Genomic DNA, 25,967 nt, shown 5'->3' with positions numbered 1-25,967 from the left:
CATTACTGTCTGTGGAAGAAAATTCCAAAGATTAAAAACCTTCTGTGACAATCAATTCTTCTTCATCTGGGTCTTTTTTTCCTCCTTTTTGATGGCATAACGTCATTGCTGGCCAGCATTTGTTACCCATCCCTAAATACTTTTGAACTGAGTGCTTGTTAGGCCATTTCATATGGCAATTAAGAGCCATCCACGTTGCTGTGGGTCTGGAGTCACATGTAAGCCAGACCAGGTAAAGATGCCAGATTTTTTTTCCCTAAAGGACGTGAACGACTTTGGTTTCTGTAATAATTATTATGCTTTTGTAATATCGAATAGTTTCATGACTGTGACAGGGTTTTAAAATTGATTGATTGAATCTTTAAATTCCACAGCTTCTATGGTGGGATTTGAACCGATGCCCCCAAAGTTTTAACCCAAATCTCTGTATTACTCTGGGTAATGTAACTGTCTTCCCTAAACCTCTAATGGACAATCCTTTATTTTCAAATTAGTTCTGGATTCCCCACGAGGGAAAACATCTTCAATGAGATTACCTCTCAGTTTTCAAAATAATTGGTATTGAACCAACTTACTCAAACTTCCTTCATAAAACAACTCCTTATCCTAGCAATTAGTTTAGTGAACCATATTTCAACTGCTTCCAATGCAAATCTATCCCTCTTTAAGTAGAAAAACCAAGACAGTATACAGTACTCTTGCTGCAGTTTCATCAATGCTCTGCGTAGCAAAACTTTTTATATATTTCATCCCCCATGGCATAAAAAGAAACTTTTCATAACTTTTAACCTAACTTTTTGTGATTTGTGTGCAAAGATACCATGGTCCCTCTGTATTGCAGTAGTTTGCAGTCTTTCTCCATATAAATGGTATTTTGCTTTTGCATGTTTTACATTTTCCGATTTTATAATCCCATCTGCCAAATTTTTGGAACCTCAGCTAGTTATTGGGCAATGATTTAGATGAGGGAACAGAAAGCCACATATCCAATTTTGTTAATGATGTATAGATAAGTAACATGATAAGCAGTGTAACTTGAAGTGAAGAATTGCAAAGAGATATTGGGAGATAAAGTGAATTTAAAAATTGTGGCAAATGGAATTTTGTACAAACAAATATGTGGTACTGTTTTGTACCTAAAAAGGATAAAACACTTCTGGTCACTACAATGACATATTTTCTGGAGTTTGTGAAGATTTAATGGAATGTTGAAAATCATGAGGAATTTTGATAGACCAAACAAAGAGGTATTGTTTCTGGTGAAACAAGAAGTGTTCCGAAATAGAGGATACACATTTAATGAATTGACAGACAAATCAGAGGGATTTAGGAACAGGAGTAAACCATCTCGCTTCTTGAGCTTGATCTATGGCTGCCCAACAGCTTAGTCCCATAATCCCACCTTTGTCGGATATCCCCCTTAACTAACAAAAATCTATTAATTTCAATGTTAAAATTAGCAATTGATCTCCATCAAGTGATCTTTATAGAAAGGGTTCCAAAATTCTCCTATCCTTTGTGTAAAGGCATATTTCTTTTCTACACTCCAGAATTTTTAGACTATGTCTCCTAGTGCTAGATCCCCTAACTAATAGAAACAGTTTTTCCCAATCTGCACTATTTGTTCTCCTTCATATCAGGCTTGAGGGGCTGAATGGCCTATTCCTGTTCCTATTTCTTTTGGTCTTATAATATGTACTATGGGACCACTTGCAATGATTTACTACAAATTGTCCAGGAAGTTAAAACTCGCAGCATGCAGTTACCTCTGTCTGGAACCCTTGAAATTGTCTACAACTCTGAGTTAAGTCACAGACCTCAGACGGTTTAACTGACTTACTTAGACAACTACTTCAGAAACATGAGAGAAATTGTTCTATAAGTGTAAAATTGACATCCCAACTCAACAAATACCCTGACCTGAAGCCCCATCCAGACCTGAATCAATCCTATTATTACCCAATATCCACCATGACCTGACAGCCACCGCAACACAACATCCTCCCACCCACAACCTAACACATCCCCGATGTAACACCCTCCTGATATAAAACACTCTCCACTGACCTGACCCACCGTGACTTCCCCCTCCCCTCAGCTGTGAACTGTCCCTCACCCAGCTACCTGCCAGCCTAAGCCTTGTCACAATATCCGCTCAACCACTTGCCACATTACACCTGCACCCACTTATTTGTCACCCTTACCCATGTGCACTCCATAACCTACTTATCTTACACAGTTACTCTTTTGTCATAACTTGTAAGATACTTTTAGTAATTTAAACGCCTAATATAGCAGTTACTGTTGTGAAAAAGGGGCATGTTATGGCCTGCAAGGCTGATGCTCCATTGTGTTCGAAGGCTTCCAGATCAGGTACCATCTCAAGGGATCCAAATTGGAAGTTTGTCCTGAAATATGGAGCTGCTGGGGAGAGTAAGTAAAATGGATTGGAGTGTATTCTGCCTGTAATTCCCTGTCTTCAGGAGATTCAGCCCATTGAATCTACTTGCACTGCTGTTTCAGGTAGTGAATGTTTCATGATAACTTGGTGAATAAAAATGGAAACTCCTTGGTACCACCTTGATTCTTTTATTTGCACTCCCAGCACTTTCTGCTCCTGTAACCTCCTTAAAATTGAACCATTTAGTTAATTTTGCCTTCCAGTTCCTTTTACAAAATGTGTCACTTTTAATTTTATTCGTCTGCCATGCATGTATCAGCTAATTTCACCAGTCTGTCACTGCTGAAGCCTGTTACTGTCCCCCTCACAATGTTTACTACATTTCTAAGTCTCTTGTCATCTGCAAACTTTAAAGCCATGACATGTCTACCCAAACCTAGATTATTAATAGGGGAAAGTGTTATTAACAACTTATCTCTAAGCGACGTCACTATACACTTTCCTCCACTCTCAAAGGCAACTATTTACCGTGATTTTCTGCTTTCTGTCCTTTAGTAAATGCCATAATCCACACAGTCATTGACTGTTTAATCCCTTTCGGCTTTAATATTCCTTTCAAGTCTATGGGTTGGATTTTGTGGCCCACTGCCCATGAGAGGGCGAGGGGCGGTGATTGTAAAGAAGGGGGCCTTCCCACCCAGCCATCTCCTCATCTGTCCTCCATTTTACAGCGCTTGGGAAAGATGTCAGGCTACCCACCATCCCTTAAACCTATTGAAGCCCTTACATGGCCAGTTAATGGCTGCATTCTGCACCTACCACTGTTTGGTGGTAAACTTAACTTTAACTGCATAGACCAGTCATAGAAAATCGTGGAATCCCCACAGTGTGGAAGCATGCCATTCAGCCCATGCAGTGCACACCAACCCTCCAAAGAGCATCCCAACCAGACACACCCCCTAGTCTGTCCCTATAACCCTGCATTTCCCATTACTAATCCACCTAATATGCACATGTTTGGACTGTGGGAGGAAACCAGAGCACCCAGAAGAAACCCACGCAGACACAGGGAGAATGTGCAGACTCCACACAGACTGTTGCCCGAGGCTTGAATCGAACCCAGATCCCTGGCACTGTGAGGCAACAGTGCTAACCACTGAGCCACCCTGATGGAAGGAAGATCATTCAAGTAGCTAGCTGAGGATAACTCATTGAAACCTCTTGTCATTTTTAATGTTGACTGAGAGCAGACTGTTGAAGTGGTAAATGGTTAGGTTGCATTTATCCTGCATTTTATGGAGAGAACATACGTGGGCAATTCTCCTCAGTGTCAGGTACATGCATGTGTTGCAGACATCAGGCAAAGAAGTAGGATTACCTCTTTAGGGGCTTTGTGTGCCCAGCAATGGCATCTTCCAAGATCAGGACACTCCCGTTAACCCTTTGCATTTGACCTTACTATAGCAGCTCTGCACCCCTCCCCGCACCCCCCCCAACTTATTCGGTATGGTCCTGAAAGTCCTGCTGTGAATCAGTTAGGCTGCTTCCTATGTTTCATTGCTGTAAGGCTGCTGGATTCTAAGTCGATAGACTGAAGACTGACTTTTCCATTTTTTAGGGGTTAGAGAATAGGTGTTCATAACTAATATCCAGCCATATGATGTGGTACATTTTGCAAATTTGTATAAATAGCATCACCCAGGGTGAAGGTAGATGTCAATCATGATCTAGAGTAGAAAAGGCTTGAGGGTCTGAATGGTCTACCCCTGCTCCTAACATTAATCTTCTTTATTTTTTTCATCAGCACCAGTCAGCTTTCAATAATCCTGATATTGGAGGAATGGTTACAGCTAAAATTGTTGTGGGTCAGTCACCAGTCTGCTTGCGATTTAGCAACAAGACCTGATTGAAAAAGAATGAACGGATTATACCAAAAGAGAAATGCCAAAAGCCAGCTTGAAAATTATGATTTTGAAAAATAAAAACAAGTTCTTGGTCTAACGAGAGGACCCTTTAAATTACAATACCTGAGCCTTCTGAAAATTGACTTATAGAGTGTGCATTTCCAAGACCTGATAAAAAGAAATAGTTTGAAAGAGATTTGGACCATAAGTTATAGACTCGGGCTGTGGTTCAGTATATCCCTTAATTGCTCATCTTGTAACATACTGCAAGCAATAAAGTTCCCTCTTCCCCAGCAATTTTATAAATCTGCTTCATTGAGCAGTAAAAACCTAGTTTATTCTGGTACCATGCCAAGCACAAGATCCAATAAGCTCGCTGCATTTGTTCATTTGAACAGTAAGAGTGAAAAGACCATTAGACCCATTAGGACATAGAAAATCACCAGATGACAAAAAACTCCAGATTCATCTCGTTTACTTTCCACCATCCTTTTGTTACATGATAAAGCTAAAATGAAATTGTTGACTACCCCTCACAGTGTTGATGAAACCCTCAAATTACCTCCCTACATCTCCCAGCTTCTCTATCCTGCTATCCTTCTTTTAGACACCTCTTAAAATCTTTCTTTGATCAAGCTTTTAGGATCTTACCTAATATTCTGTGGGTCATTCTTTGTTTCTAATAGCCCTGTGAAACACCTTGGAATGTTTCATCAACACTGTGAGGGGTAGTCAACAATTTCATTTTAGCTTTGTCATGTAACAAAAGGATGGTGGAAAGTAAACAAGATGAATCTGGAGTTTTTTGTCATCTGGTGATTTTCTATCTCCTAATGGGTCTAAAGGTCTTTTCACTCTTATTGTTCAAATGAACAAATGCAGCGAGCTTATTGGATCTTGTGTTTGGCATGGTACCAGATAGGGAGGATAGAGAACATGGAGGAATGTGAAAACAGTGATAAGAATATTGAAATCAAGATGGGGCTTTCCCAGGAGCCAATGTAAGTAAGTGAACATGGTTGATAGGTAAAAAGGATTGGCTGTGATTTAAGACATCAGCAGCAAGGTTTTGGATGACTTCCCATTCATTCAGGTAGAATGTGCATTGGAATAGTTGAGTCTTGAGGTAATGGAGACATGAATGGAAGATTCAGCAATACATAACCTGTGATAGATGTGAAGTCAGACAATGTTACAGAAATGGAAATAAGTGATCCATAGTGAAGGCACAAAAATGAAGTCAGAAGCTAAAATTTGACAAGAAGGTTGGGAACAGACTGACTTATTCTCAGACTGTTACCAGGGAGAAGGATGGAATCGGTAGCCAGGGAATGGATTTAGACTTGGGACCAAAAACAATGACTTTGGTCTTGCCAATGTTTACTTTGATGTAAGTAGCAACGAGTGTCATCAGTATTTACGGTGAAGACTGCTGCTGTGCCTCAGGATCTGTAATGAGGTGTAATGTGCAAATGTGAAATAGGAGGCAGACAAGGACCAATCTTTGGCAAATACCAGCATCAATATTGTGGGAGCAGAAAATGAAGATACAACAAGTAATTCTCTGGCTATTATTAAATGAATAAGATTAGAACCAGATGAGAACAGTGCTACCAGCTGATGACAGTGGAAAATTGTTGAAGGAGCTGTTTCAAAGGCTGCAGACAGCTGAAGAAGGATGAGAAGGGATGTCTTCCCTGCCTATCAGTTTTTACTTAGTCCACAGCAAACTTAAGACATGAGGTGAGGGAAAATCCAGTGGTGGAGAACTTTAGGAACCGAAGATCCAAAATCACCTGCACTTCCAAAGCCTGCTACACTTGCCATGTCAAATTTTAAATTACTGTATCCCAAAATATTATTTTATGAAAGAAAGTTGTTATAATTCTCATTCTCAATTTTAAATAATTCCCCACCTCCTCCAGCTGCCGGTCATATTAGCTCCGATGGGAAAGAAAAGCAATAGGAAATTTACAAAAAGACTGTTGTAAGCAATCTGAGGAAAGTTCTTGGGAAGTTCATCTCCAATGCCAGAAAGCACTTAGCCTTTCAGACTGTGTTGGGATTTGCAGACTATTTGACTGTGAAGGGTAGTGGAGAGTTCACAAACAATTTTGGCCTCATTCCCTGTTTAAATACATGCTTTATGGACTAATATCTCATTGAATAATAATCAAGAGAAAGACCTCAGGCAGAATTCCTTCTCCATCTCAGCCCACAGGCCAGAAACAAATTATGCTATCTCAATATTTGCTCCAACTGAGATTAGATAACCCACATTGAACAAAACAGTTTCCAGCTAGCTAATGACCAAGGTGGTTTCCAGCCTACCAGAGTTAGTATTGTTATGATCGCAGCTGAATTTATTACTGGACAAGTCAAATGCCAGACTGAAATCTAGCATGCTAGATCATTTTCTGTTTGTTTTTAGTTTAATGAGGTTGTCCTGCACCAGAACATAAACACACAATCCTGCAGATTTGGTTTTAATAACAAAAGTTATTTCACAAAAGAAATGAGGATAAAATAGAACAAACCAAAGCAAAGCAAGTTTGAAGATTTTGAAACACATGGTAAAATAGGATCCCATTCATCCCCTTAGCACCCCAGCACTCTCACACCAGACAGAATTTCCTTCCTTTCACTTCTATAGAGCTTAATTAAACTGATATTTCAATTCCCACTGTTGAGAATCTGATAGCCTCTTCCTTGAATCTCCAAACAGATTAGCGTAGACTTTCTCTACCTCAAAAAATTGCTTTAGTATTGTAACGAAGTCCTCTCATTCTGAAACTTTCAAACTAAACTCTTTATACCAAAAAAAATTTCTTAATCGTTCTAAACTATCTGTTTTTCATGAGAAACTGAAACTGAGAAGTTTTCTTCAAACTATAGGTGTTTCCTCTAAGCCAAAAGAAATACCATTCCATACCCTTGTAACAGAAATCTGTTACACTACGCTGTTTACTTTGCTCGTTAATAAAAACTCCTCAATGTAAAGAAATTCTCATTTGTCTCTATAGATTATCTCACACTTTTTTAAATTTATGACCTTGACAAAGGAAAAGTAGTTATTCAGCAAACCCCTTCATAGACGTAGACCAAAATTCACATGCCACTAGTTCAAAATGCAAACTCTAAAATACATGATATTGAAATCTATATAAGACACAATACCTTATATCATTCTGTTACCAGGTAAATGGTCTTACAACCAGGCCATAAAGGAAGACTAGAGTTTTGCTCCAATAAATCATCAGAGGTTAAAGATTTTTAATGATTTAACAGAGGAGGTTGGGGTAATTTATATTCAGCAGTTGTTTTCAAATTAAATTTGGTTCACATGAGATCAAATTTGAAGGAATGAATTGAAACCAGTTAGAATATCGATCCATGAAGGTGATTCTTACATTTCATTATATATTATATATTAGAAATGCCTCATTTGTTTGATATCTGCAAAAATCCTTGGAATTCCTTCTGAATGTGTTTGCCTTTGAACCATTTGTGGTGTAAGGATGGGGACTATGATTGGTAGATCAATCCCTGGCCAATCCCTGGACATAGGGCTGAGGAATGATCAAATATCATGTCTTTAGAATAATGTGACACTTGGTACGGAACAGTAGAGAATGGAAGGTGGACACAGCAGGCAAGAACTTTCATCTTAAATTCAACGCCACCTTTTCTCAGAGAACTGCTGGCATAAATGTTGCCTTCTCAGTAAACATTGTTACTTTCTGTGCTAGAAAGAACTTAACAAAATGAACTCACTGTGAACAGAGGTGAATTCATTGCAGTGGATATGGGAGACCTCAACTCCAGAGAAAATCTTATCTAGATCTGGAATTTGTTGTTTGTTAAAGATTCAACATATAAAGTGTTGCTGACAATAATTTCAGCATTGTACTCTTTCAGATCATTCCCGATTATAACAATGTGCAGAACTTAACCTACTTGGACATGGTGATCTCAGAGTCTCTACGCATGTACCCACCTGGAGTCAGGTAAAAAGAAATGTTCAAGAAGCTTTCAGAGATTATAGTGAGAATCAGGTTAAAAAAAACTTTAAAAAGTATTGTTATAAAACAAACAATATTTTATTCTATATTACATACATTTCCACAGGGTTTTGTAGATGCAGGATTTCACAGTAACTTTTTCAGGTAGTGATTGGCTGAATCAAGCATATCAATAATATGTCCATGGTATATAATAAAATAAACTTCAGTCTTAAGGAATTGTTACAGATGTAGGCATCACACTGTGCTGTTGACCTTTCTTAATGCTCGGCAAACTGTGGATTGGGAGTTTACCTTTTAGCTGTTCTGCTGACAGCTTTTATATTGCTTCCTTCCTAGGCATCACAGCTGGCCCAAGCCTGTCCAAGCTTCATTTTCCTTTGAATATAAAGTGTTTTGACACCAGACCAAATCAGACTCGCTAACACTTGATTCTCAATACAGTGAAATTAAAATATTTGATAACCGTCAGAACTGTTCCTAACCAGACTTTACAAATAACTGATATTGGACATGTTTATAACTTAAACAAAAATTAGCAGAACACAGAAAAACTATAAGGCAATCTAATTAATACCTACAATCTAAGCCTAATCTTCTTCGATCAATTCACACACCAACAGACAGACGAACACAGTTAAAGGATAAATATTTTAAAAATTGAAGAATTTAAATTTGATAACCATTTCAACGATGAATACCAAGCCTTCTTGAAATCTGACAGGTTGTATTAAAGGCAGGTAGGATTGTATCTTGCTTGAATTCTGAAGTCACTAGTTAATGCAAACAGTTTTAGGGGAGGCATAGTGGCTCAATGATTAGCATTGCTACCTCACATCGCCAGGGACCCAGGTTCGATTCCACCTTCGGGTGACTGACTGTGTAGGGTTTGCACATTGTCCCCACATCTGTGCAAGTTACCTCTGGGTGCTCTGGTTTCCTCCCACAGTTCAAAGATATGCAGGTTAGGTGGATTGGCCATTCTAAATGCCCAATGGGGTCCAGGGATATGTGGGCTAGGTGGATTAGCAATGGGATTGTAGGGATAGGATGGAGGGGTAGGTCTGGGCAGGATGCTCTTCGGAAAGGCGGTATGGACTTGATGGGCTGAATGGCCTGCTTCCACACTGCAGGGATTCTATGATTCTAGCGCCGCAGAACTCTGGAGACTTTTTCTGATTTCTTATAGACTGGAGTTCTTTTCTCTGGACTTCCAAGAAGTTGATAACTGGAGAATAACTAGTGAGAGCAAAACCAATCAACTCAGTGCTGCAGCTTCCAAAGCAGCACTCTATCTTCTGCCCAAAAACCCAGTCAAAACTTTGGTTTCTCTGTCTTTTTCAACATTCCCTGTGGCCTGCACATATCCTCTACTAACTGACCAATTCAGCATCCAACTAGCTGCCAGTCCCTCAGCATAAGATCTTTAGCTGGTTCATATATAGGGTTAAATACTGCTCAACCTACATTATCTTTCCAGACCAGTGCCCAACCACAAATGTCCATCATTTGTTCTCTCCCTATTCTCAAAATAAGCTGCTGTTCAAAGCTCAACTCTCAACTACAACTCACAGTTCCAAACCAAAATTGATGAAAATTAAACGTAATGAGAATCTCAACAAAAACAAATAGTGGACTCTATAATAGACAATCACTAGTCTTTAAATCAGAAAAAAAAGTTCTGTGCTTTGAAAGAGCAATGCAATTAATTCTATTCTCCTCTGACTCTATCTCTGCAGACATTATTCCCTCAGGTATACAGGTATCCAGTTTCCTTTTGAAAGTTATTGTTGAACTCTTTCCTACCACCTATCAGGAAGTATATTCTCCTTCATAAACTGTACAAAAATAAAAATATTACCTCCTGTGGTTCTTTCACCAACTATGTTGCTCTGTATCCTCTTGTTAGCAGCCCTCCTGCCAGTGGGCAGAGTTTTTCCTTATAAAAACTCACTGTAAGTTTGAATATTTCTATTAAATCTTTTGTTAATCTTCTCTGCTCTAAGGAGAATAACCTGAGCTTCCCTCATCTTTTTATCTATTGAAGCCTTTCATAAAGTACTATTAGAAATTGAAAGCTTGGTTTGCAGTCGCCCTGTAGTGCCAAGCAATGTAGTATAGAATTACTCCACTGATATTGTCTTGCCAACCAGGAGGGCCAAGATTGACATTTGACAATGAATGTGGAGCTGGAAAAGCACAGCAGGTCAGACAATTTCCGAGGAGGAGGGAAGTCAATGTTTTGGGCCGAAATCCTTCGTCAGGTTTTGGCTTAAAATGTTGACTTCCCTGCTCCTCAGATACTGTCTGACCCGCTGCGCTTTTCCAGTTCCACGTTTATTGACTCATGCTTCTAGCATCTGCAGTCCTTACTGTCATCATTGATTTTTGACCTGTGCTGAGCTCAGCTGAGCTGATATCAGAGCCTTTTGCCATAAGGAAGTGGGAATGGGGGGAAGCACAAAGCAAGGTTTTCCACTCCTGGTTGTGATCGAGTAACTTCCTTGGATGGATGCAGCTGCAGCAACACTCAAGAAGTTTGACACCATCCATGACAAAGCAGCCCACTTGATTGGCACTATATTCACAAACATCCACTCTCTCCAACACTGATGCTCAGTAGCAGCAGTGTGTACTGTCTACAAGATGCACTGCAGAAATTCACCAAAGATCCTCAGACTGCACCTTCCAAACCCACGACCACTTCCATCTAGAAGGACAAGGGCAGCAGATATATGTGAACACCACCACCTTCAAGTTCCCCTCCGAGCCACTCACCGTCCTGACGCGGAAGTATATTGCTGTTCCTTCGGTGTCATTGGGTCAAAATCCTGAAATTCTCTCCCTAATGGCATTTGTGAGTCAACGCACAGCAGGTGGAATACAGCAGTTCAAGAAGGCAGCTCACCACACCACCTCCTCAAGGGCATCTAGGGACGGGCAATAAATGCTGGTCAGCCAGTGATACCCATATCCCACAAAATGAATAAGAAAAAAACAAAACAACCTCTGTAGAATGTGTCTGCGAAGGACATATGGTGCTCATGTACCCATACTAGATAACAGTGCCTTCAGGGAAAGAGAGGACTGACTGTTTGTGTATATGGTTACTAACTGTAAAGACCAGAGTTAAAGTAACCAACACTTGTTTTGCTCTGCTGCAGGTTTAGTCGCGTGTGTGAAAAAGACTGTTTGGTGAATGGGCAGTTTATTCCTGCGGGGATAACTGTCGAAGTTCCAGTCGGTGTCCTCCACTATGACCCCAAATACTGGTCAGAACCAGAGAAATTTAAACCAGAGAGGTGGGTAGCAACCAGTGTAGTACCTGTAATGCTGTAAGGCAATGTGTGATGCTTCACAGGAGTTTTATTGACCGACATTAATTCTGAACAAGAAAGAAATTATTAAAGCAGGTGACTAAACACTTGGTCAAAGAAATTAACAGGATTATCAGCATTTTCCGCACTGAAAATTGACCTACACTGAACCAGCAACAAGAGAAAGTAAATGCGTGGAAAGTTAAGCTGTGCAGATAAACCATATATGCCACCCACTTTCATCATTTGTTCATTGTCCGAGGGAGAACAAAATGTATATCTCAAGATGTATTGAACCGAAAAGGATTTTCATCTCTATTACTGCCATTCTATTAGTTTCTTCGCTGAAGCTTCCCAGCCAACCAGCTGTGATTGCTGGTACCCATACTAAGATGCTGCAAAAATAGGTGGGAAGGCCAGTGGTGGGGATAACACAAAGAGTCTAGTGAGCCATATAGAGGGATTAAGCAAGTGAGCAAAAAACTTGACAAATGAAATGTAACGTGGAAAATTATGAGGTTGTGCTCTTAAATGGAGAAAGACTGCAGGAAGCAATAACACTGAAAGATTTGGGAGCCCTCATGCATAAATCACAAAAAGCTAACATACAGATCCAGCAGATAATAGGGAAGGCATCCTTCCTATAATTACTAAATGGAATTCCAGTTGTGGCCTAACCAGCATTTTATACTGTTCCAGCATAACCTCCTTGTTCTTCTATCTGTACCTTGGCTAATAAAGACAAGGGTTCTATAAATCTTCTTAACCACCTATCTACCTGCCCTGCTACTTCATGTGCACACCAGGGTCCCTCTGATCTTCAGTACTTCCCACATCCTACCATTCATATTGTAATGCCTTGTTAGCTCACCCTATCCCACAAGTGCATTACCTCTCACATTTCCAGGTTAAACCAGATCTCCTGTGCTCTGCCCAACTATCTTAGTGCTGCTTTTTATGTGACGGTGGTATAGGACAAATTATATGTAACTACTTTAAAACATTGGGTCAAATGAACATATCATTCACACATCGACACAGGTAGTGTAATATTTAATTTGCGAGCCAAAAATTGAAGAACTGTAAACCAACATGTTAGACATCTCCTTGACACCAACCAGGGGCTGCCTGGCAAGTGAGCAACTTTGTTGAACGAACAATCTGAACCCAGCTTGGGCATTCCGGAATTAGCTGGCAATAAGGTTGTCTCTGGCTTCTTGGGCTTTTGAAATGTTGCTCATTCTTCCTGTTATAGAGAACTGTCCTAATTAACCTCCTGATCCTCTGTCTCATCTCACCCGAGGATTGGGTACTCCTTCATTTCATCTGCATCCAGGACATTCCCCCCTCACCACCGAAGCTCTTTGTGGCTGAAATTGTGCAGACCACAGCAAACCCCAGTGATGTTGGACAGCTCTCTGATCTGTACTGCCAAACCCCAGGACAGTGGTCCTGACGTTGAAATCTCACCTTCAGGAGTCTCAATGGTCATGGTGAAAATGTGAACCGCATCGTACCTTAGTACTGCATCCACCTTACAGCTGTCATGGGTCAGGTTTACAGACCTTATGTCCTACCAGCCATCCCTGTCTAGATCAAGGACCTTGGAAAGAGGCAGATATCTGCAAGTGCCCCAGTAAGTACAGGTCATGGCACCTCCAAGGATAACTGGTACAAATCAGAGTTTAATGTCAGCTAGACAGAGCTCAACATATGCTTTTCTGATCAGTGTTTTATTCCAACTTACGCACCATCAATTCCAACAACACTAATTACTTGTTTCCCATATATGCAGAATATATACGTCCAGTCAAGTTTTCATCCAATTATCCTCAATCAACATATAATCTTCCCCTGGCTCCATTCAGCTTAGACGTCCTGCTAGGTTTTACGAGATAATATCTGAAACATGGCCTCAATAACCACAAATTATTTGAACATTCAGGGAATGGGATCTTTTGTGTTGATAAATTGCACTGGTTGGAGAGAGAGTGCTCACAAAGCAACATGGATACGGCTGTTTGCATGCCGCACTTGGGGTAAGTGAGCAATAGTGGAGAATCCTAATGTGATAGCTGTTTGACTCTCTTCATTGAGATAATAGGTAATGAAGAGGTATGCCCTGGTGAAAATGGCATCAGTAACATCCTGGATGTATTATTGGGTCAAGGATTTGGAGATGTCACACACATCCCCAACTGCCCCCTCAAAGAAAACTGCTAGCATAAAAAGAAAGGCTACCTGTGACCTTGACAGCAAGCAGGATGGGATTGCCGCTTAGTCTTTGTGAGCATCAGTTCAGCTGAGATAATACAGTGGGACATCCTTAATCTTCTGTGGTATTGCCGTTCCCAAAAATGCAGATAACTGTAGAGAAACCTATAAACCCTGGTTCTCACCGTTCCTCTGTACCTCCTTGGTGGATCTTCATCTGCTGCTTCTCCCTCTAAAGGCTACATAGCTGCCACTGCTGCCTGGTCTTGCTGACATTGCTAAAGCTGTAGTCTCTGCTGTTTCCTTCTGTGCTTCCTTCATAGTAGGAGCAAGGCCACAGGAAGGGCAGGCACAGGTTGGGACATGTCAGAAGATGATTCGTGATGAAAGTGTTATTGAAGGATTCCTGAAACCATCAAATGAAATGTTATGCACTCACACAGTGTGGCTTCTCAAAGAAGGTATTCCTCAATAAGAACCTCTGAAGTATGCAACCTCCCTAAAAGCACTGTGGACAATGAAAATATCTTTGTTAGAAGAAGCATCTTCTGCCTTAAATCTCCCTTTCATGACTTAGCCCAGGCCCTCGCAGAATTACTTTTTCTGTATGGCAACTGCTTTGCATTATCCTCTAGTACTTAATGTAGATTATTGTACCCAACTAAGAACATCAGATTCAGCTTTTTAAATTCCTTGTTACGATAAGATTTGGTGAGCTTATATCACAAGGTAGTAATTTGTGTGCACAGTGGAATACTTATGATTACTTGGACCTGTAATTTGTTATGTGCATTATTTGATGATTACTGACTTGCAGATGAAGTGACAACTGAAGGAAGATGAGTACTGTTGCTTAATCAGTGAAGTCACAATTACTGCACTGTCCCTTGCAACGCCTCAAAAGAATACTATCAGCTCCACCTCTATGGAAAATAAAGTAACTTACATCTCCCACTTTTCCTGTGGTCTCTTCTGTTTTGTGAACTTGTTGTGTTTTGAACCCATGAAACAAAGTGCCAGCTTTCTTTTTGCATGAGTGACTTGTAGGCTGTGCCTTTGACCCACAAAATTTGGATAAGTATATGAATAGGAAAGGTTTGGAAGGTTATCGGACCAGCACAGGAAGGTGGGACTAGTTTATTTGGGAACATGGTCAGCATAGACTGGTTGGACCATCTGTTTCCACGCTGCCTGCCTCTCTGCGCTAAAAAAGCAGGTTGGTTTCATGTTAGTACTGAAAATCCTATAGCATGATCTCAACAGGTTGTGAGTGGTCAAATCAATGGCAGATGCAGTAAAATTTGGATAAGTATGAGGTTATTCACTTCAGAAGTAAAAACAAGGCGGCAGATTACTAACTGAATGGCTGTAAATTGGGAGAGGGGAGTGTGCAGTGGCTCCTGGGTGTCCTTGTGCACCAGTTGCTGAAGGTAAGCAAGCAGGTGCAGCAGGCAGTAAAGAAGGCTTTACTACTCTTCATTGCGAGAGGTTTCGAGTACAGGAGCAGGGATGTGTTGTTGCAGTTATACAGGGCCTTGGTGAGGCCACACGTAGAATATTGAGTGCAGTTTTGGTCTCCTTTTCTGAGGAAGGGTGTTCTTGCTCTCGAGGAAGTCCAGCGAAGGTTTACCAGACTGATTCCAGGGATGGCGGGACTGATGTGTGAGGAGAGATTGACTAGGTTGGGTTTGTTTTCACAGGATTTCAGACGAATGAGGGGGTATCTCACAGAAACTTACAAAATTCTAACAGGACTGCACAGGGTAAATGCAGGGAGGATGTTCTCAATGGTGGGTGTGTCTGGAACCAGGGGTCACATTGTGAGGATTCGGGGTAGACCATTTAGGACGGAGATGAGGAGACATTTCTACACCCAAAGAGTGGTGAGCCTGTGGAATTCATTACCACAGGAAGTAGTTGATGCCAAAACATTGAATGTATTCAAGAGGCAGCTGGATATAGCACTTGGGTGAACGGGATCAAGAGTTATGGGGAGAAAGCAGGGTTAGGCTGTTGAGTTGGACGATCAGCCATGATCGAAGGGCCGAATGACCTCCTCCTGCTCCTATTTTCAATGTTTCTGTGTTACTATAAATATAAGATGCCTCGCTGTCTCTTAACTCTGAAATGGATGCTTGAAGCCCTAAAATGTTGAATGTCATTAGCCTGAGAGCAAGTGTGATGATGATGTGATGCTGGTGCTTTCCTGATGTCGGATTGTGTGGGTGAAGGGTCCAGGATGAGTGTCCATTGACCGTGGAGACACAGAGAAGTGGTTCCATGTGATGAGGAGCTCAGTGGACACTGACTGCAGTGGACGCTGTCAAGGCACATCACCAGGCAGCCACTCTGTTTTACCATCTACCATCGCTGCCACATTTCTCAATTGTAGACAGGAAGGATTGGTTGTGTGATCTTAATACAATGTTGGGCTGTTAATGAGATGCAAACGCATAGAAATAAACTTGTTGACTCCTGATGGTAGAATTTTGAATTAGTTAAATTAGATTTAATCCAGAGAGATTTGAGGATCTGATGTTTGATCACTGGAACAATTAAATCAGCTTGCTCATGATTCTCACCTTCTCAGAAAGGAGAAAGTCATGCCCGGTGTTACTGAGAATATTGGGAAATCTAGGATAACAGATCTGTCCCCTTCAAGATCCCAGAATGTGGTATCTTTCTTCACCTTAATGCACTCTTCAACATTAACCCTTTATGGACCAAGAGCTTATGGATATTTTCAAGTCAACCTGTTCAGAGATGTTATTATACCCCCTTGAAGAAGGTGGGACTTCAACCTGGGCCTCCTGCCCCAGAGGTAGGAACTCTATCACTGTGCCAGAAGGGCCCACCCTCCTCTAACTTTATACAATAAAGACCACATTGTGATCCGGTCCACATTTGAATAGCCAGGTAGCAGCCAGATAGGCACATAGTTGAACATTCCTCATTTGGAAGGGTACTGGTACCCACTACCCTGACCTCGTAAAATTCCAGAGTCTTCAAATTAGGAACAGGAAAGATTGAACTAAAATAATATAGAAAATTATTGCTGGTTACTTTATAGTCAGTAACCAAGAAGCTTTCAATGTTAGGAAATAGCTTGCTTATTCCATTAGTACATAAATGGTTAAAGCCTCTGTTTTTATACCTGTTTACAACAAAGAAATAATAAATGGTTAAAATAGAGACAAATGTTTTGCTTTAGGAAAACAAGCATGAATATCAATTGAGCAGTCTACAGGGAGTAATTGTATTCCTTGCTCAATGTTAATGCAGTGATGTGGTCTCATCATGCATCCTCTGGGGAAAGATATGCTCTTCATCTGTCCAGCTCTTTCACAACATCTATTCTTCCCCTTTTATCTCTCCTGTCATTCTTCAATGTCTGTGTTGTTTTAAAATGAAAATGGAGGGACCTCCACACTGTAATTCTCTTGCCATTGATGCATGTTTTTACTTATTTGCAATGGGCATAGGGCCAAAAATGATCCAAAAATGGCTGTGTTGGCCAAGAACAAATGAAATAGGTAGTTCCCTGAGCCTTTTTTTTAATCTGAGATGCAGTGGGCAGGATCTTGCTGAAGTGCATCTCAAAGCATACCTTGTTGGTTAGAATTCTTTCCTTGTCGGCATAAATATTCACAAGCTGATAATAGCACCAGGCCATCAGATACCTTGTAATATAACTGTGCATCTCCGTAACCAAAGAGGTTCAAGTGTTGAGAGAGAAACTGCAGAATAATGTTGAAGGATGGTGCATTAGCTTCAAATCAGGTACACAGCTAAAAAGAATGAGCACAAAGGAAAGATAGAGGGTTAGAAACAATTTAAAATTTGACATTTTTAGAATTGCAAAGAGTAGTTTACTTGATACATAAATGAGACTCCACATTTTAAATTGTTCAGTTTCTGGGCCAGAAAGGTAGATCCTAATTGGTTCATGAGATGTGGTCACTATTAGCTAGGCGAGCAATTGCTATTCAGGGGAATAGTTTAAAGTCAGTCCCTGTGGGCCTGGAGTCACATGTAGGTCAGACTGGGAAAGGATGGCAGATTTCCTTCCCTGAAGGACGTTAGTGAACCGAATTGGTTTTTACAAGGATTAACAGTAGTTATGTAGCCGCCATTAGGCTAGCTTTTAACACTTCATATTTTTCATCAAATTTAAACGTCACCATCTGCAATGGTGGGATTCACCTGGGTCCCCTGGGAAAATTATCCTGGGGATTAGGGGATTACTAGTTCAGCTTCGTTACTGTCACACCACAAGTACTTAGGTTCCAGTCCTAGCTTTCTATGGTGCATTTAATAAGCAACTAAAATGCAAAGCTTGCGGGCTCTTAAAAGTAACAGTAAGGCTAAGGCGTGATGTCATTTGTGTGAAGCCAACAGCAACTGGCATTAATTGACCACAAAGTTCTAGATATTCACAATTTGTCTCATTCTGTGTCTCTTTCACAGCATGCTTCCAATTTTTAACTACAAAACATGGCAGAGCTTTCTCTTGTATGAACTTGCAGGCCTATTTGCATTTTAATAAAGGAAGACATTGTAAACATACTATTACAGTTTAAGCAAGATAGCACCCTACTAAAATGTTGAGCAAGACAAAACAATTGGCAGTAAGCCGTGAGGAAGTTGATGTCCAGCAACAGAGCAAGGGGGTTTTCAACTTCAGTAGAGCTGGAATTTGAGAGTTTGTGACACTATGTTGATGGAACAGCAAAAACGACTTCTTGAATTTATTGGCACTTGTTTTTAAAATTATTTGTGTGTTTTGCAAACATTGGTCATTTTTAAAAAAATTTTTTCCTGGTTCATTGCCAATCAGTCTCCCTCTGTGTCCCTTTCACAACTGTGTCTAGAAGCATATTTCCATTTTCTACCAACAATACACAGGTAATAGCATTGATATCTTTCCAGTTGTCTGGAAAGCTTTCCAAATTCAACACTTGTTCTTTACTAAGTTAAAGAAGTATTAATTGTAAGTTGAAGAAAGGCAGCATTGTTTCACCTCTCAATGTTTGCTCTTCAGACTGAAGCACTCTGTGTCCAAATCCAGCGGGACCCTGACAACATTCTGCTGATAAATAGTAAGTATCATTGGTGCCACACAAGTGCCCAGAAATGACCATTTCCTCCAAGAAAGAATCCAATCATTGCCTATTGACATTCAGTGGTTGAATTGCCTACTATCAACATCCTAGGGAATTCTACAGTGAGCAGCTCACCCCCGACTTCTAAAACCTTGTCCACTATCTGCAAAACATGGGTCAGCAGTGTGGTGGGATACTTTCTACTTGTTTGGGTGAGTGCATCTCCAACGACACTCAACTCAACACCATCCAGGATAAAGCAGCCTACTTGATTGGCACACCATTTATCACCTTCAACATTCACTTCCTCCTCCATTGACGTGCAGTGGTAGCTCTGTACGCAATCTACAAGATACACTGCTCCTTACACAGCACCTTCCAAGACCAAGACCTGTACCATCTAAAAGGACAAGGACAGCAGATACGTAGAAGCACCACCATCTGCAGTTCCCCATCCAAGCTGCATATCATTCTGACCTGGAAATATATTGCTTTTCTTTCAATAGTGTTGGGTCAAATCTAGAACTCCTTCTCAACCGCATTGTGAATGTATGTGCATCGCAAGGACTACAATGGATCAAGACAGCAACCTGGCACCACCTTCTCAAGGTTACATAGGAATGGCCAATAATTGTTTACAGCCATCACGCTCACTTCCTGTGAATGAATAGAAATATGTGGTTCAATGCCAAGTTTACTTTGAAATGTCGCTGTGAAGAACCTTGGGATATTTTGTTATGCTCAAGGCACTTTATAGATATGATTTGTTGTTGTAGTAAAGACTAAAATTCCCTTTCTCCTGCTGCTGTCAGCTCCATGTGTGTATAACTCTGCCCCCACTGGGGGTTCCTTGTCTTTCAGTTATTGTCTTCCTTGTTCTTGGCAGGCTGTTCCAAATAGCTTCACCGTATTCTGTGCCTTTCAAAAATTCCTGAAATCCTGCTCTTTGGTTGTGCTCCATTCTACCATTCTCCCACTTCAAACCGTCTTACTGTGCACTGCTACCTTGAGAACTGTTCAGCGCTCCAGCCATCTCAGAAATATCCCCAAAGCTATAAAGTGGAACTCACCCACACATTGTAACCTTCTCTTAATCCCAACATAATCTGAATTTCCTGCACGTTTCCGGAGACTTGGGTGCGGTACATGCAAATTATTGTAGAGGTACAGAGGACGAAAAGGGTCACTTTTTCCCTTGTACCTCACATTTGCCCTGCTTTCAGTATCAGCTCTGGCTTAATGCGCAGTGCCCCTGCCTCTGAGCCCAACAGTTGTGGGTTCAAGTCCAATTCCAGAAACCTGAACGTATAATCTAGGTACTGTTCTGATGATTTTTGGTAAGCACGGGAGAGATTCAGGTTTGGGGTCTGATCATGTGGAACTCCACTTATTCAAATCAGCTTATCTATAAATGAACTTTATCTCAAATTGGTCTTCATTGCTCAGACCTTGAGTATAGGCGTTGGAATGTTATGTTGAGGTTGTACAAGACGTTACTAAGGCCTGTTTTGGAATACTGTGTGCAGTTCTGGTTGCCCTATTATAGGACGGATATTATTAAGTTAGAGAGGATTCAGAAGAGATTTACCAGGATGTTGCCAGGAATGGAGGGTTTGAGTTAAAAGGAGAGGCTGGACTAGTTGGACCAAAGGGTCTGTTTCCGTGCTGTATGACTCTAAACAAGCATGTAGTTCATAAAGAGGAATTTTTGTTGCTACAATTTCTCAGTCGCACTCAGGTCCCTTAGGAATCTTGCAAAACCATGATAAGCATTCATTAAGTGAAGTTTAAATTCTAATCTGTTCTGTGTTCGGAATATAGACCACAGTAATACTCCTCTGTTCTACACTGATTAAGTTCATCTCATCTCTTTAATCAGATTCACTCCAGAGCTGAAAGCAGAGCGCCATCCTTTTGTATACCTGCCTTTTGGCGCTGGACCCAGAAGCTGTATCGCGATGAGACTGGCGCTATTGGAAGCCAAGATTGTACTAGTGCGGATTCTGTCGAAGTATAGTTTCCAGACCTGCCCCGAAACACAGGTACACAACATTTAGCTCTGTCCTAGTATACGATGGAGCCTTGTTGATTCTGTAGTAAAGAGAGACTGTGCCAAGTCTACACAGAGAGCCACAGATTTATCAGGGGAAAGCCATGCTTTTGGATGGTTGGATGCAACATGAGGATTATGAGAGAAATAACTTTAGGATTTAGAGACTGGATGGTTCCAAAGCTTAGACATTGACCTTTCACTGGCTATGGGGAATTGTCTTTCAATACAGTACACACTGGCCTTTTCCCAGTGTCATGGAGGGCGGGGGGATTGGTGTGGTCAGACAATGCCTGATATGGTGTAATGAGTTAGTGTCCTTGAACTGGATGAAATGTCTTAGACATTAGAGTTACATTGGGTGTGCTAGGCTGGAAACTGACCTCTAACCAACTGAAGAAGGTTAATAACTTCCATTAAGAGAGATAAACAGAGCAGTTGGGCTGAAACACCTTGTTGAGATGGAGAACAAGTAGAGGGAGTTACACCCTGAATATAATTTAGGAGTGTATGATGATGAGACTGTGCACCTGAAATGGATGTCAGCAGCTGATTTTATACACTACAGAAAAGAGCACTTAAAGAGAGGACATGGGGACCAACTAATTGAAATAAAAGTACAGGTAAATTCCTTCCATTCAATATTTGCTATAACAGTCAGGTATAGGAAATCTTACATCTTCATCTTAGAATAAATTATTAATGGTCGCTTCATCTTTCTGAGAAAAAATCTTACTTCAAATTGCCTGCCTACATAAAATATTAACAACTTAATCTAGTTTGGTGTATTGTGTTAGTAAAAGGCAGTCAGCTGCTGCTAGGGGAGTTACAAATCCCACAATATCCTGGGAGATGTCGATGAGTGGAATCACAGATCAGGTTCTTTGACGTGTTGGGGATGTGTAGATGGGACAGAGGAGGCCTGTTCTGAGGTCACTATTATGACCAAGCCTGTGATTAAACGTATAGTTTGCTGTAGATATAGGAAGGTGAATAATTCATAATCACCATGCTACTCTATAACAGTTGCATCTTTATCTGTGAATAAATGTATGCCTTTTGCATTGATATTTACCTTGAAGATGTAAAGAATAACTATAAATGTGGCATCAGTAATCCTCTGTAGTCCCATTGATTTCTCTGTCTCTGATTCAATTGGAAAATGAGTGAAACAGAGCAAGGTTCTGGGGATCCCGGGCACGGGCAACTATGAGGCTGCCATCCTCATGACCTCACTGAATGGACTCCTGCCAATTCAAGTGAGTTGGCTTTAATTCATGCCTACCATTTGGCAATGTGGTAGGCTAATGGCTAGGGAGAGATACCAACTGAATGGCACAAAATGGCATCTGTACCTATGTTCATGAATAATAAGAGGGTGATAAATAGTCCCCTTGAACTTTCTTTGAGTTTATATCCTTATAGCTTATCTGTGTTACAACCTTTGACTCTTATCCAAGTGACAGTTCCTGGCTGTGATTTACTGGAATTTGCACCTGCTGCTAAGGTGTTCAGTGATCATTTATGTTTGCAAAAGGCTCCCTTCAAAAGACATTCCATTTGCTGTAGGCTGTTTTCTAGCTTGCTGCTCATGATGCCCATCTCACGTGAGACTGTTGCCCTGTTCCTGGCTAAGTCAGCAAAGACTGGAAAAGGGAAGAAGAAACTTTTGGTTTAATGTCACAAGCTGACATTCTGCCCAGCAGATCACCCATTGAAACAAACAATGCAGACAACTGTGCTTAGTGTAACATTTTTAAACCTAAAATATAGTTTCTCTACCATTGGAGGAGAGTGAAAGATGGGGGATATTTGAAAAGGAAAGTATTAAAGATTTAAGAGCCAGTGGAGGGTACAATGGGATGAATGGTAGTTTCCTGTTTGTTTCTATTATATCTACTTATGTTCTATCTAATTCTGGGGGATTCATGTGGTCCGCCAGAGATGGTCAGGACTGGACTTATTTAGTCCCTGTCCCCTGGTCCTGCAATCACTCATCACGTGTTTTTCTTTTTAGGTTCCACTGCGCATAAAATCGTTGGGCTCCCTTGGACCGAAGGAGGGAGTGATCCTTAAGATTGTGCCAAGGAAATGTTAACCCCATGGGTGCACCTGATTGTCTCAACATAATCTACGAATCTGACAGATGATCAAAACTTTGAAATGATTAACCATTGTGTGAGGGTAGACTTTAACAGACGTTCTGAGCCTGAATGTGGATGGGAGATGTTAAGAGCTCCTAATAATGAAGTGGTAACTTGCATAATCTTCAACTAATGCGGTTTGAATTGATTTAGGTTAGATTAATAAAATAATGCTCACCCCTATTAGTGGGATCCCAGTGATTAAAGGCTAATATAGAAAAAACAGCAGATTGAAGAAAATATTGTAAAATACTAAAAATAATCATGGATGTTCAGTGTGATTACCTGACTTTAAATAAATCTGTTTTCTCTGTATCCTGCCTTAGACCATTTGAATTTTTAATATTGTTTCTTACTGCATCTTTCACAACCTCAGAACAATTCAAAACACTTGGGAGTGAATAAACTATTTTTGAAGTGAAGTCACAATTGAAATGTCAGAAAAATAGCAGACAGTTTACTTATTGCAAGGTTTCACAAACAATAACATTGAATCAGTTTAGCTGGTCATTACAACCCAACATCTGAGTCAAGTTTTTATGACACCATGACTCAAAAAGATTTGCCTTCCATGACTCTAGAATTTCCAGAATTGTTTTTCAGCCAACTGAATACTTTTGAAGTGCAATGTGGGAAACAGCAAAAGAACGATTGCATTTCAAAAAATGATTGATCACCTTTGCAGTACTTTGAGATAACTTGAGGATGTGAGAGGTGCTATATAAATGCTAATTCATTTTATCCAACAATTCACCAACTTTCACTGCTACAAGATTTTTGAGTTACTCCTGGTTGCCTCTGGGAAGTTAAAAACAGAAACCAAAGAAATCCAACCACAATGTTAGCTGGTTCTGAGGAAGGGTCACCGGACCCGAAACGTTAACTCTGTTTTCTCCTTCATAGACGCTGCCAGATCTGCTGAGCTTTTCCAGCAACTTCTGTTTTTGCTCATGTTATCTGGGTCAGTCTTTCACAGCAGTTGCGGGTTTGGACTTGCCTCCATTTGAATGAGAATTCAAAGCCAATGTTTCTCTCCTACCACCCTCCACAATCCCTGAAGTGCAAGATGTCATATCAGTTCCATAGAATCTTGTGGTACAGAAGGAATCATTCAGCCAAATGTACCTGTACCAAACATCTGAAAACTACCCATTTAGTTCCACTCCTCTGCACTTCCTCTGGTTTTCTTTTTAAGTATAGTCTAATTTTTTTTTAAAAAGTTATTGAATCTGTATCCACCTTCCTGTCAGGCAGTATGATCCAAATCCTATCAAGCTGTTGCATTTAAAAAAAAACCTCACCTCCCATTAGTGCCTTCACCTCCGATATTTCCTTACCAATCTAACCGCATTGAATTGAAGTAAAACACTCCAACTTTCTTTCCAGGATGGATGGAACTATCTACACACTCTCCTCTCAGTAGTTCCACACAAATGCATTTTTCCTTGCAACCTTTCGTATTGTTACTTTGCAAGTGTTGAACCAAAGTGCCTTCCAGCACTCTTCGAATTAGAGGATGTCAAATAAAATATGTGCAAGAGACAGCTTTCTTACAAAGATGTTAAAGTCTCAAAAATCTATTATGGAGTTAAACCTCATCTAAAAGAAAAGGTTTATAAATGTAGTTGAAATCTCAGAGCAATAACTGAAGGAAAACTTGGTTTTTACAGTAAAGTACAGTTCCATGGTTCAGACCAAGGCCAAGATCCGAAAGGACCAAGAGATGAATGTTATATCCAACCTCAACAAGACAAAATTAAACAGCACTCTCAAAGACACTTTAGCACCAGTACATTGATCAGCCCCACAGCTATCAAAAGCCCAAAGCTTTTGTGAGAAGAATGAAGAGGGATCTGATAGAAACCTATCAGATATAAAATTCCAACAGGACTATTATGGGAAAGGTATTAGGAGGATTCAGATGAAATTAACAGGATGTTGTCAGGAATGGAAAGTTTGTGTTATAAAGAAAAGGTGGATAGGCTGGGTCTGTTTTCACTGCAGTGTAGGAGGTTGTGGGGTGACCTTTATAAAACCATGAGTGGTATAGATAAGGTGAATGGCAGATGTCTTAATGGTGGGAGATTTCAAGACTATCAGGCATATTTAAAAAGTGAGGAGAAAGATCCAAAAAAGACACAAGGGGCAATTTTTTTACACAAGAGAGTGGTTTGTGAGTGGAATGAACTTCCTGAGGAAGTGGTCGGTGTGTACAGTTACAATGTTTAGAAGACATTTGGATAAGTACATGAATAGGAAAGGTTTGGAGGGATGTGGGCTAAGTTAGACAACTGGGACTCGTCTAGTTTGGGATTATGGTCAGCATGGACTGGTTGGACCAAAGGGTCTGTTTCTGTGCTGTATGACTTTAAGACTAGACAAGGCAAATGCACTAAGGCTGTTCTCAATGACTGGGAGTCCGGAACCAGCGGTCACAGTCCAAGGATATGGGGTGGGAAATTTACCACTGAGATGAGGAGAAATTTCTTCGCCCAGAGAGTGGTGATCCTGTGGAATTCCTTGCAAAAGAAAGTGATTGTAGCCAATATGTTAAATGTTTTTGAGAATAAGTTAGATACAGTTCTCAATGCTAAAGGGATCAAAAGGTATAGGGAGGAAGCGAGAACTGAGAGGACTGGGTTGGATAATCGGCCATGGTCATATTGAATGGCAAGCAGCCTCGAAGGGCTGAAAGGCCTTCCCCTGCCCCTGGTTTCTATGTTTCATCTTTGTAAGTGTATTTCCTCTCCCTTTGTACAAGTACTGCAAAGGCTGAGTGACATAAAACAAACCTTTCAGCCAAACAATCTGTA

The 25,967-nt window shown here is 40.6% G+C and overlaps 1 protein-coding gene across 3 annotated transcripts in view; it reads left to right on the top strand.

Moving 5' to 3' along the window:
• Positions 1 to 23,469, top strand: part of LOC109918254 (thromboxane-A synthase-like) — a 67,004-nt gene extending 43,535 nt beyond the window's left edge. The window contains exons 4-7 of one of the 3 annotated variants that reach the window (XM_048607559.1): positions 8,224 to 8,312; positions 11,492 to 11,629; positions 20,840 to 21,002; positions 23,028 to 23,469. In XM_048607559.1, coding sequence (XP_048463516.1) covers positions 8,224 to 8,312; positions 11,492 to 11,629; positions 20,840 to 21,002; positions 23,028 to 23,108 — 471 coding nt within the window. In that variant the 3' untranslated portion in view covers positions 23,109 to 23,469. Of the gene's footprint in view, positions 1 to 8,223; positions 8,313 to 11,491; positions 11,630 to 18,899; positions 18,958 to 20,839; positions 21,003 to 23,027 lie in introns of those variants that run through there. The other 2 variants (XM_048607562.1, XM_048607561.1) reach the window with 2 other exon arrangements.
• The last annotated feature ends 2,498 nt before the right edge of the window (positions 23,470 to 25,967 follow it).

The sequence above is a fragment of the Rhincodon typus genome, chromosome 18 (genome assembly GCF_021869965.1).
Source record: "Rhincodon typus isolate 14 chromosome 18, sRhiTyp1.1, whole genome shotgun sequence".
In the NCBI taxonomy this organism is placed as follows: domain Eukaryota; kingdom Metazoa; phylum Chordata; class Chondrichthyes; order Orectolobiformes; family Rhincodontidae; genus Rhincodon; species Rhincodon typus.
The sequence above is the reverse complement of the archived record's forward strand: the minus strand, read 5'-3'. Positions and strand labels throughout refer to the sequence as shown.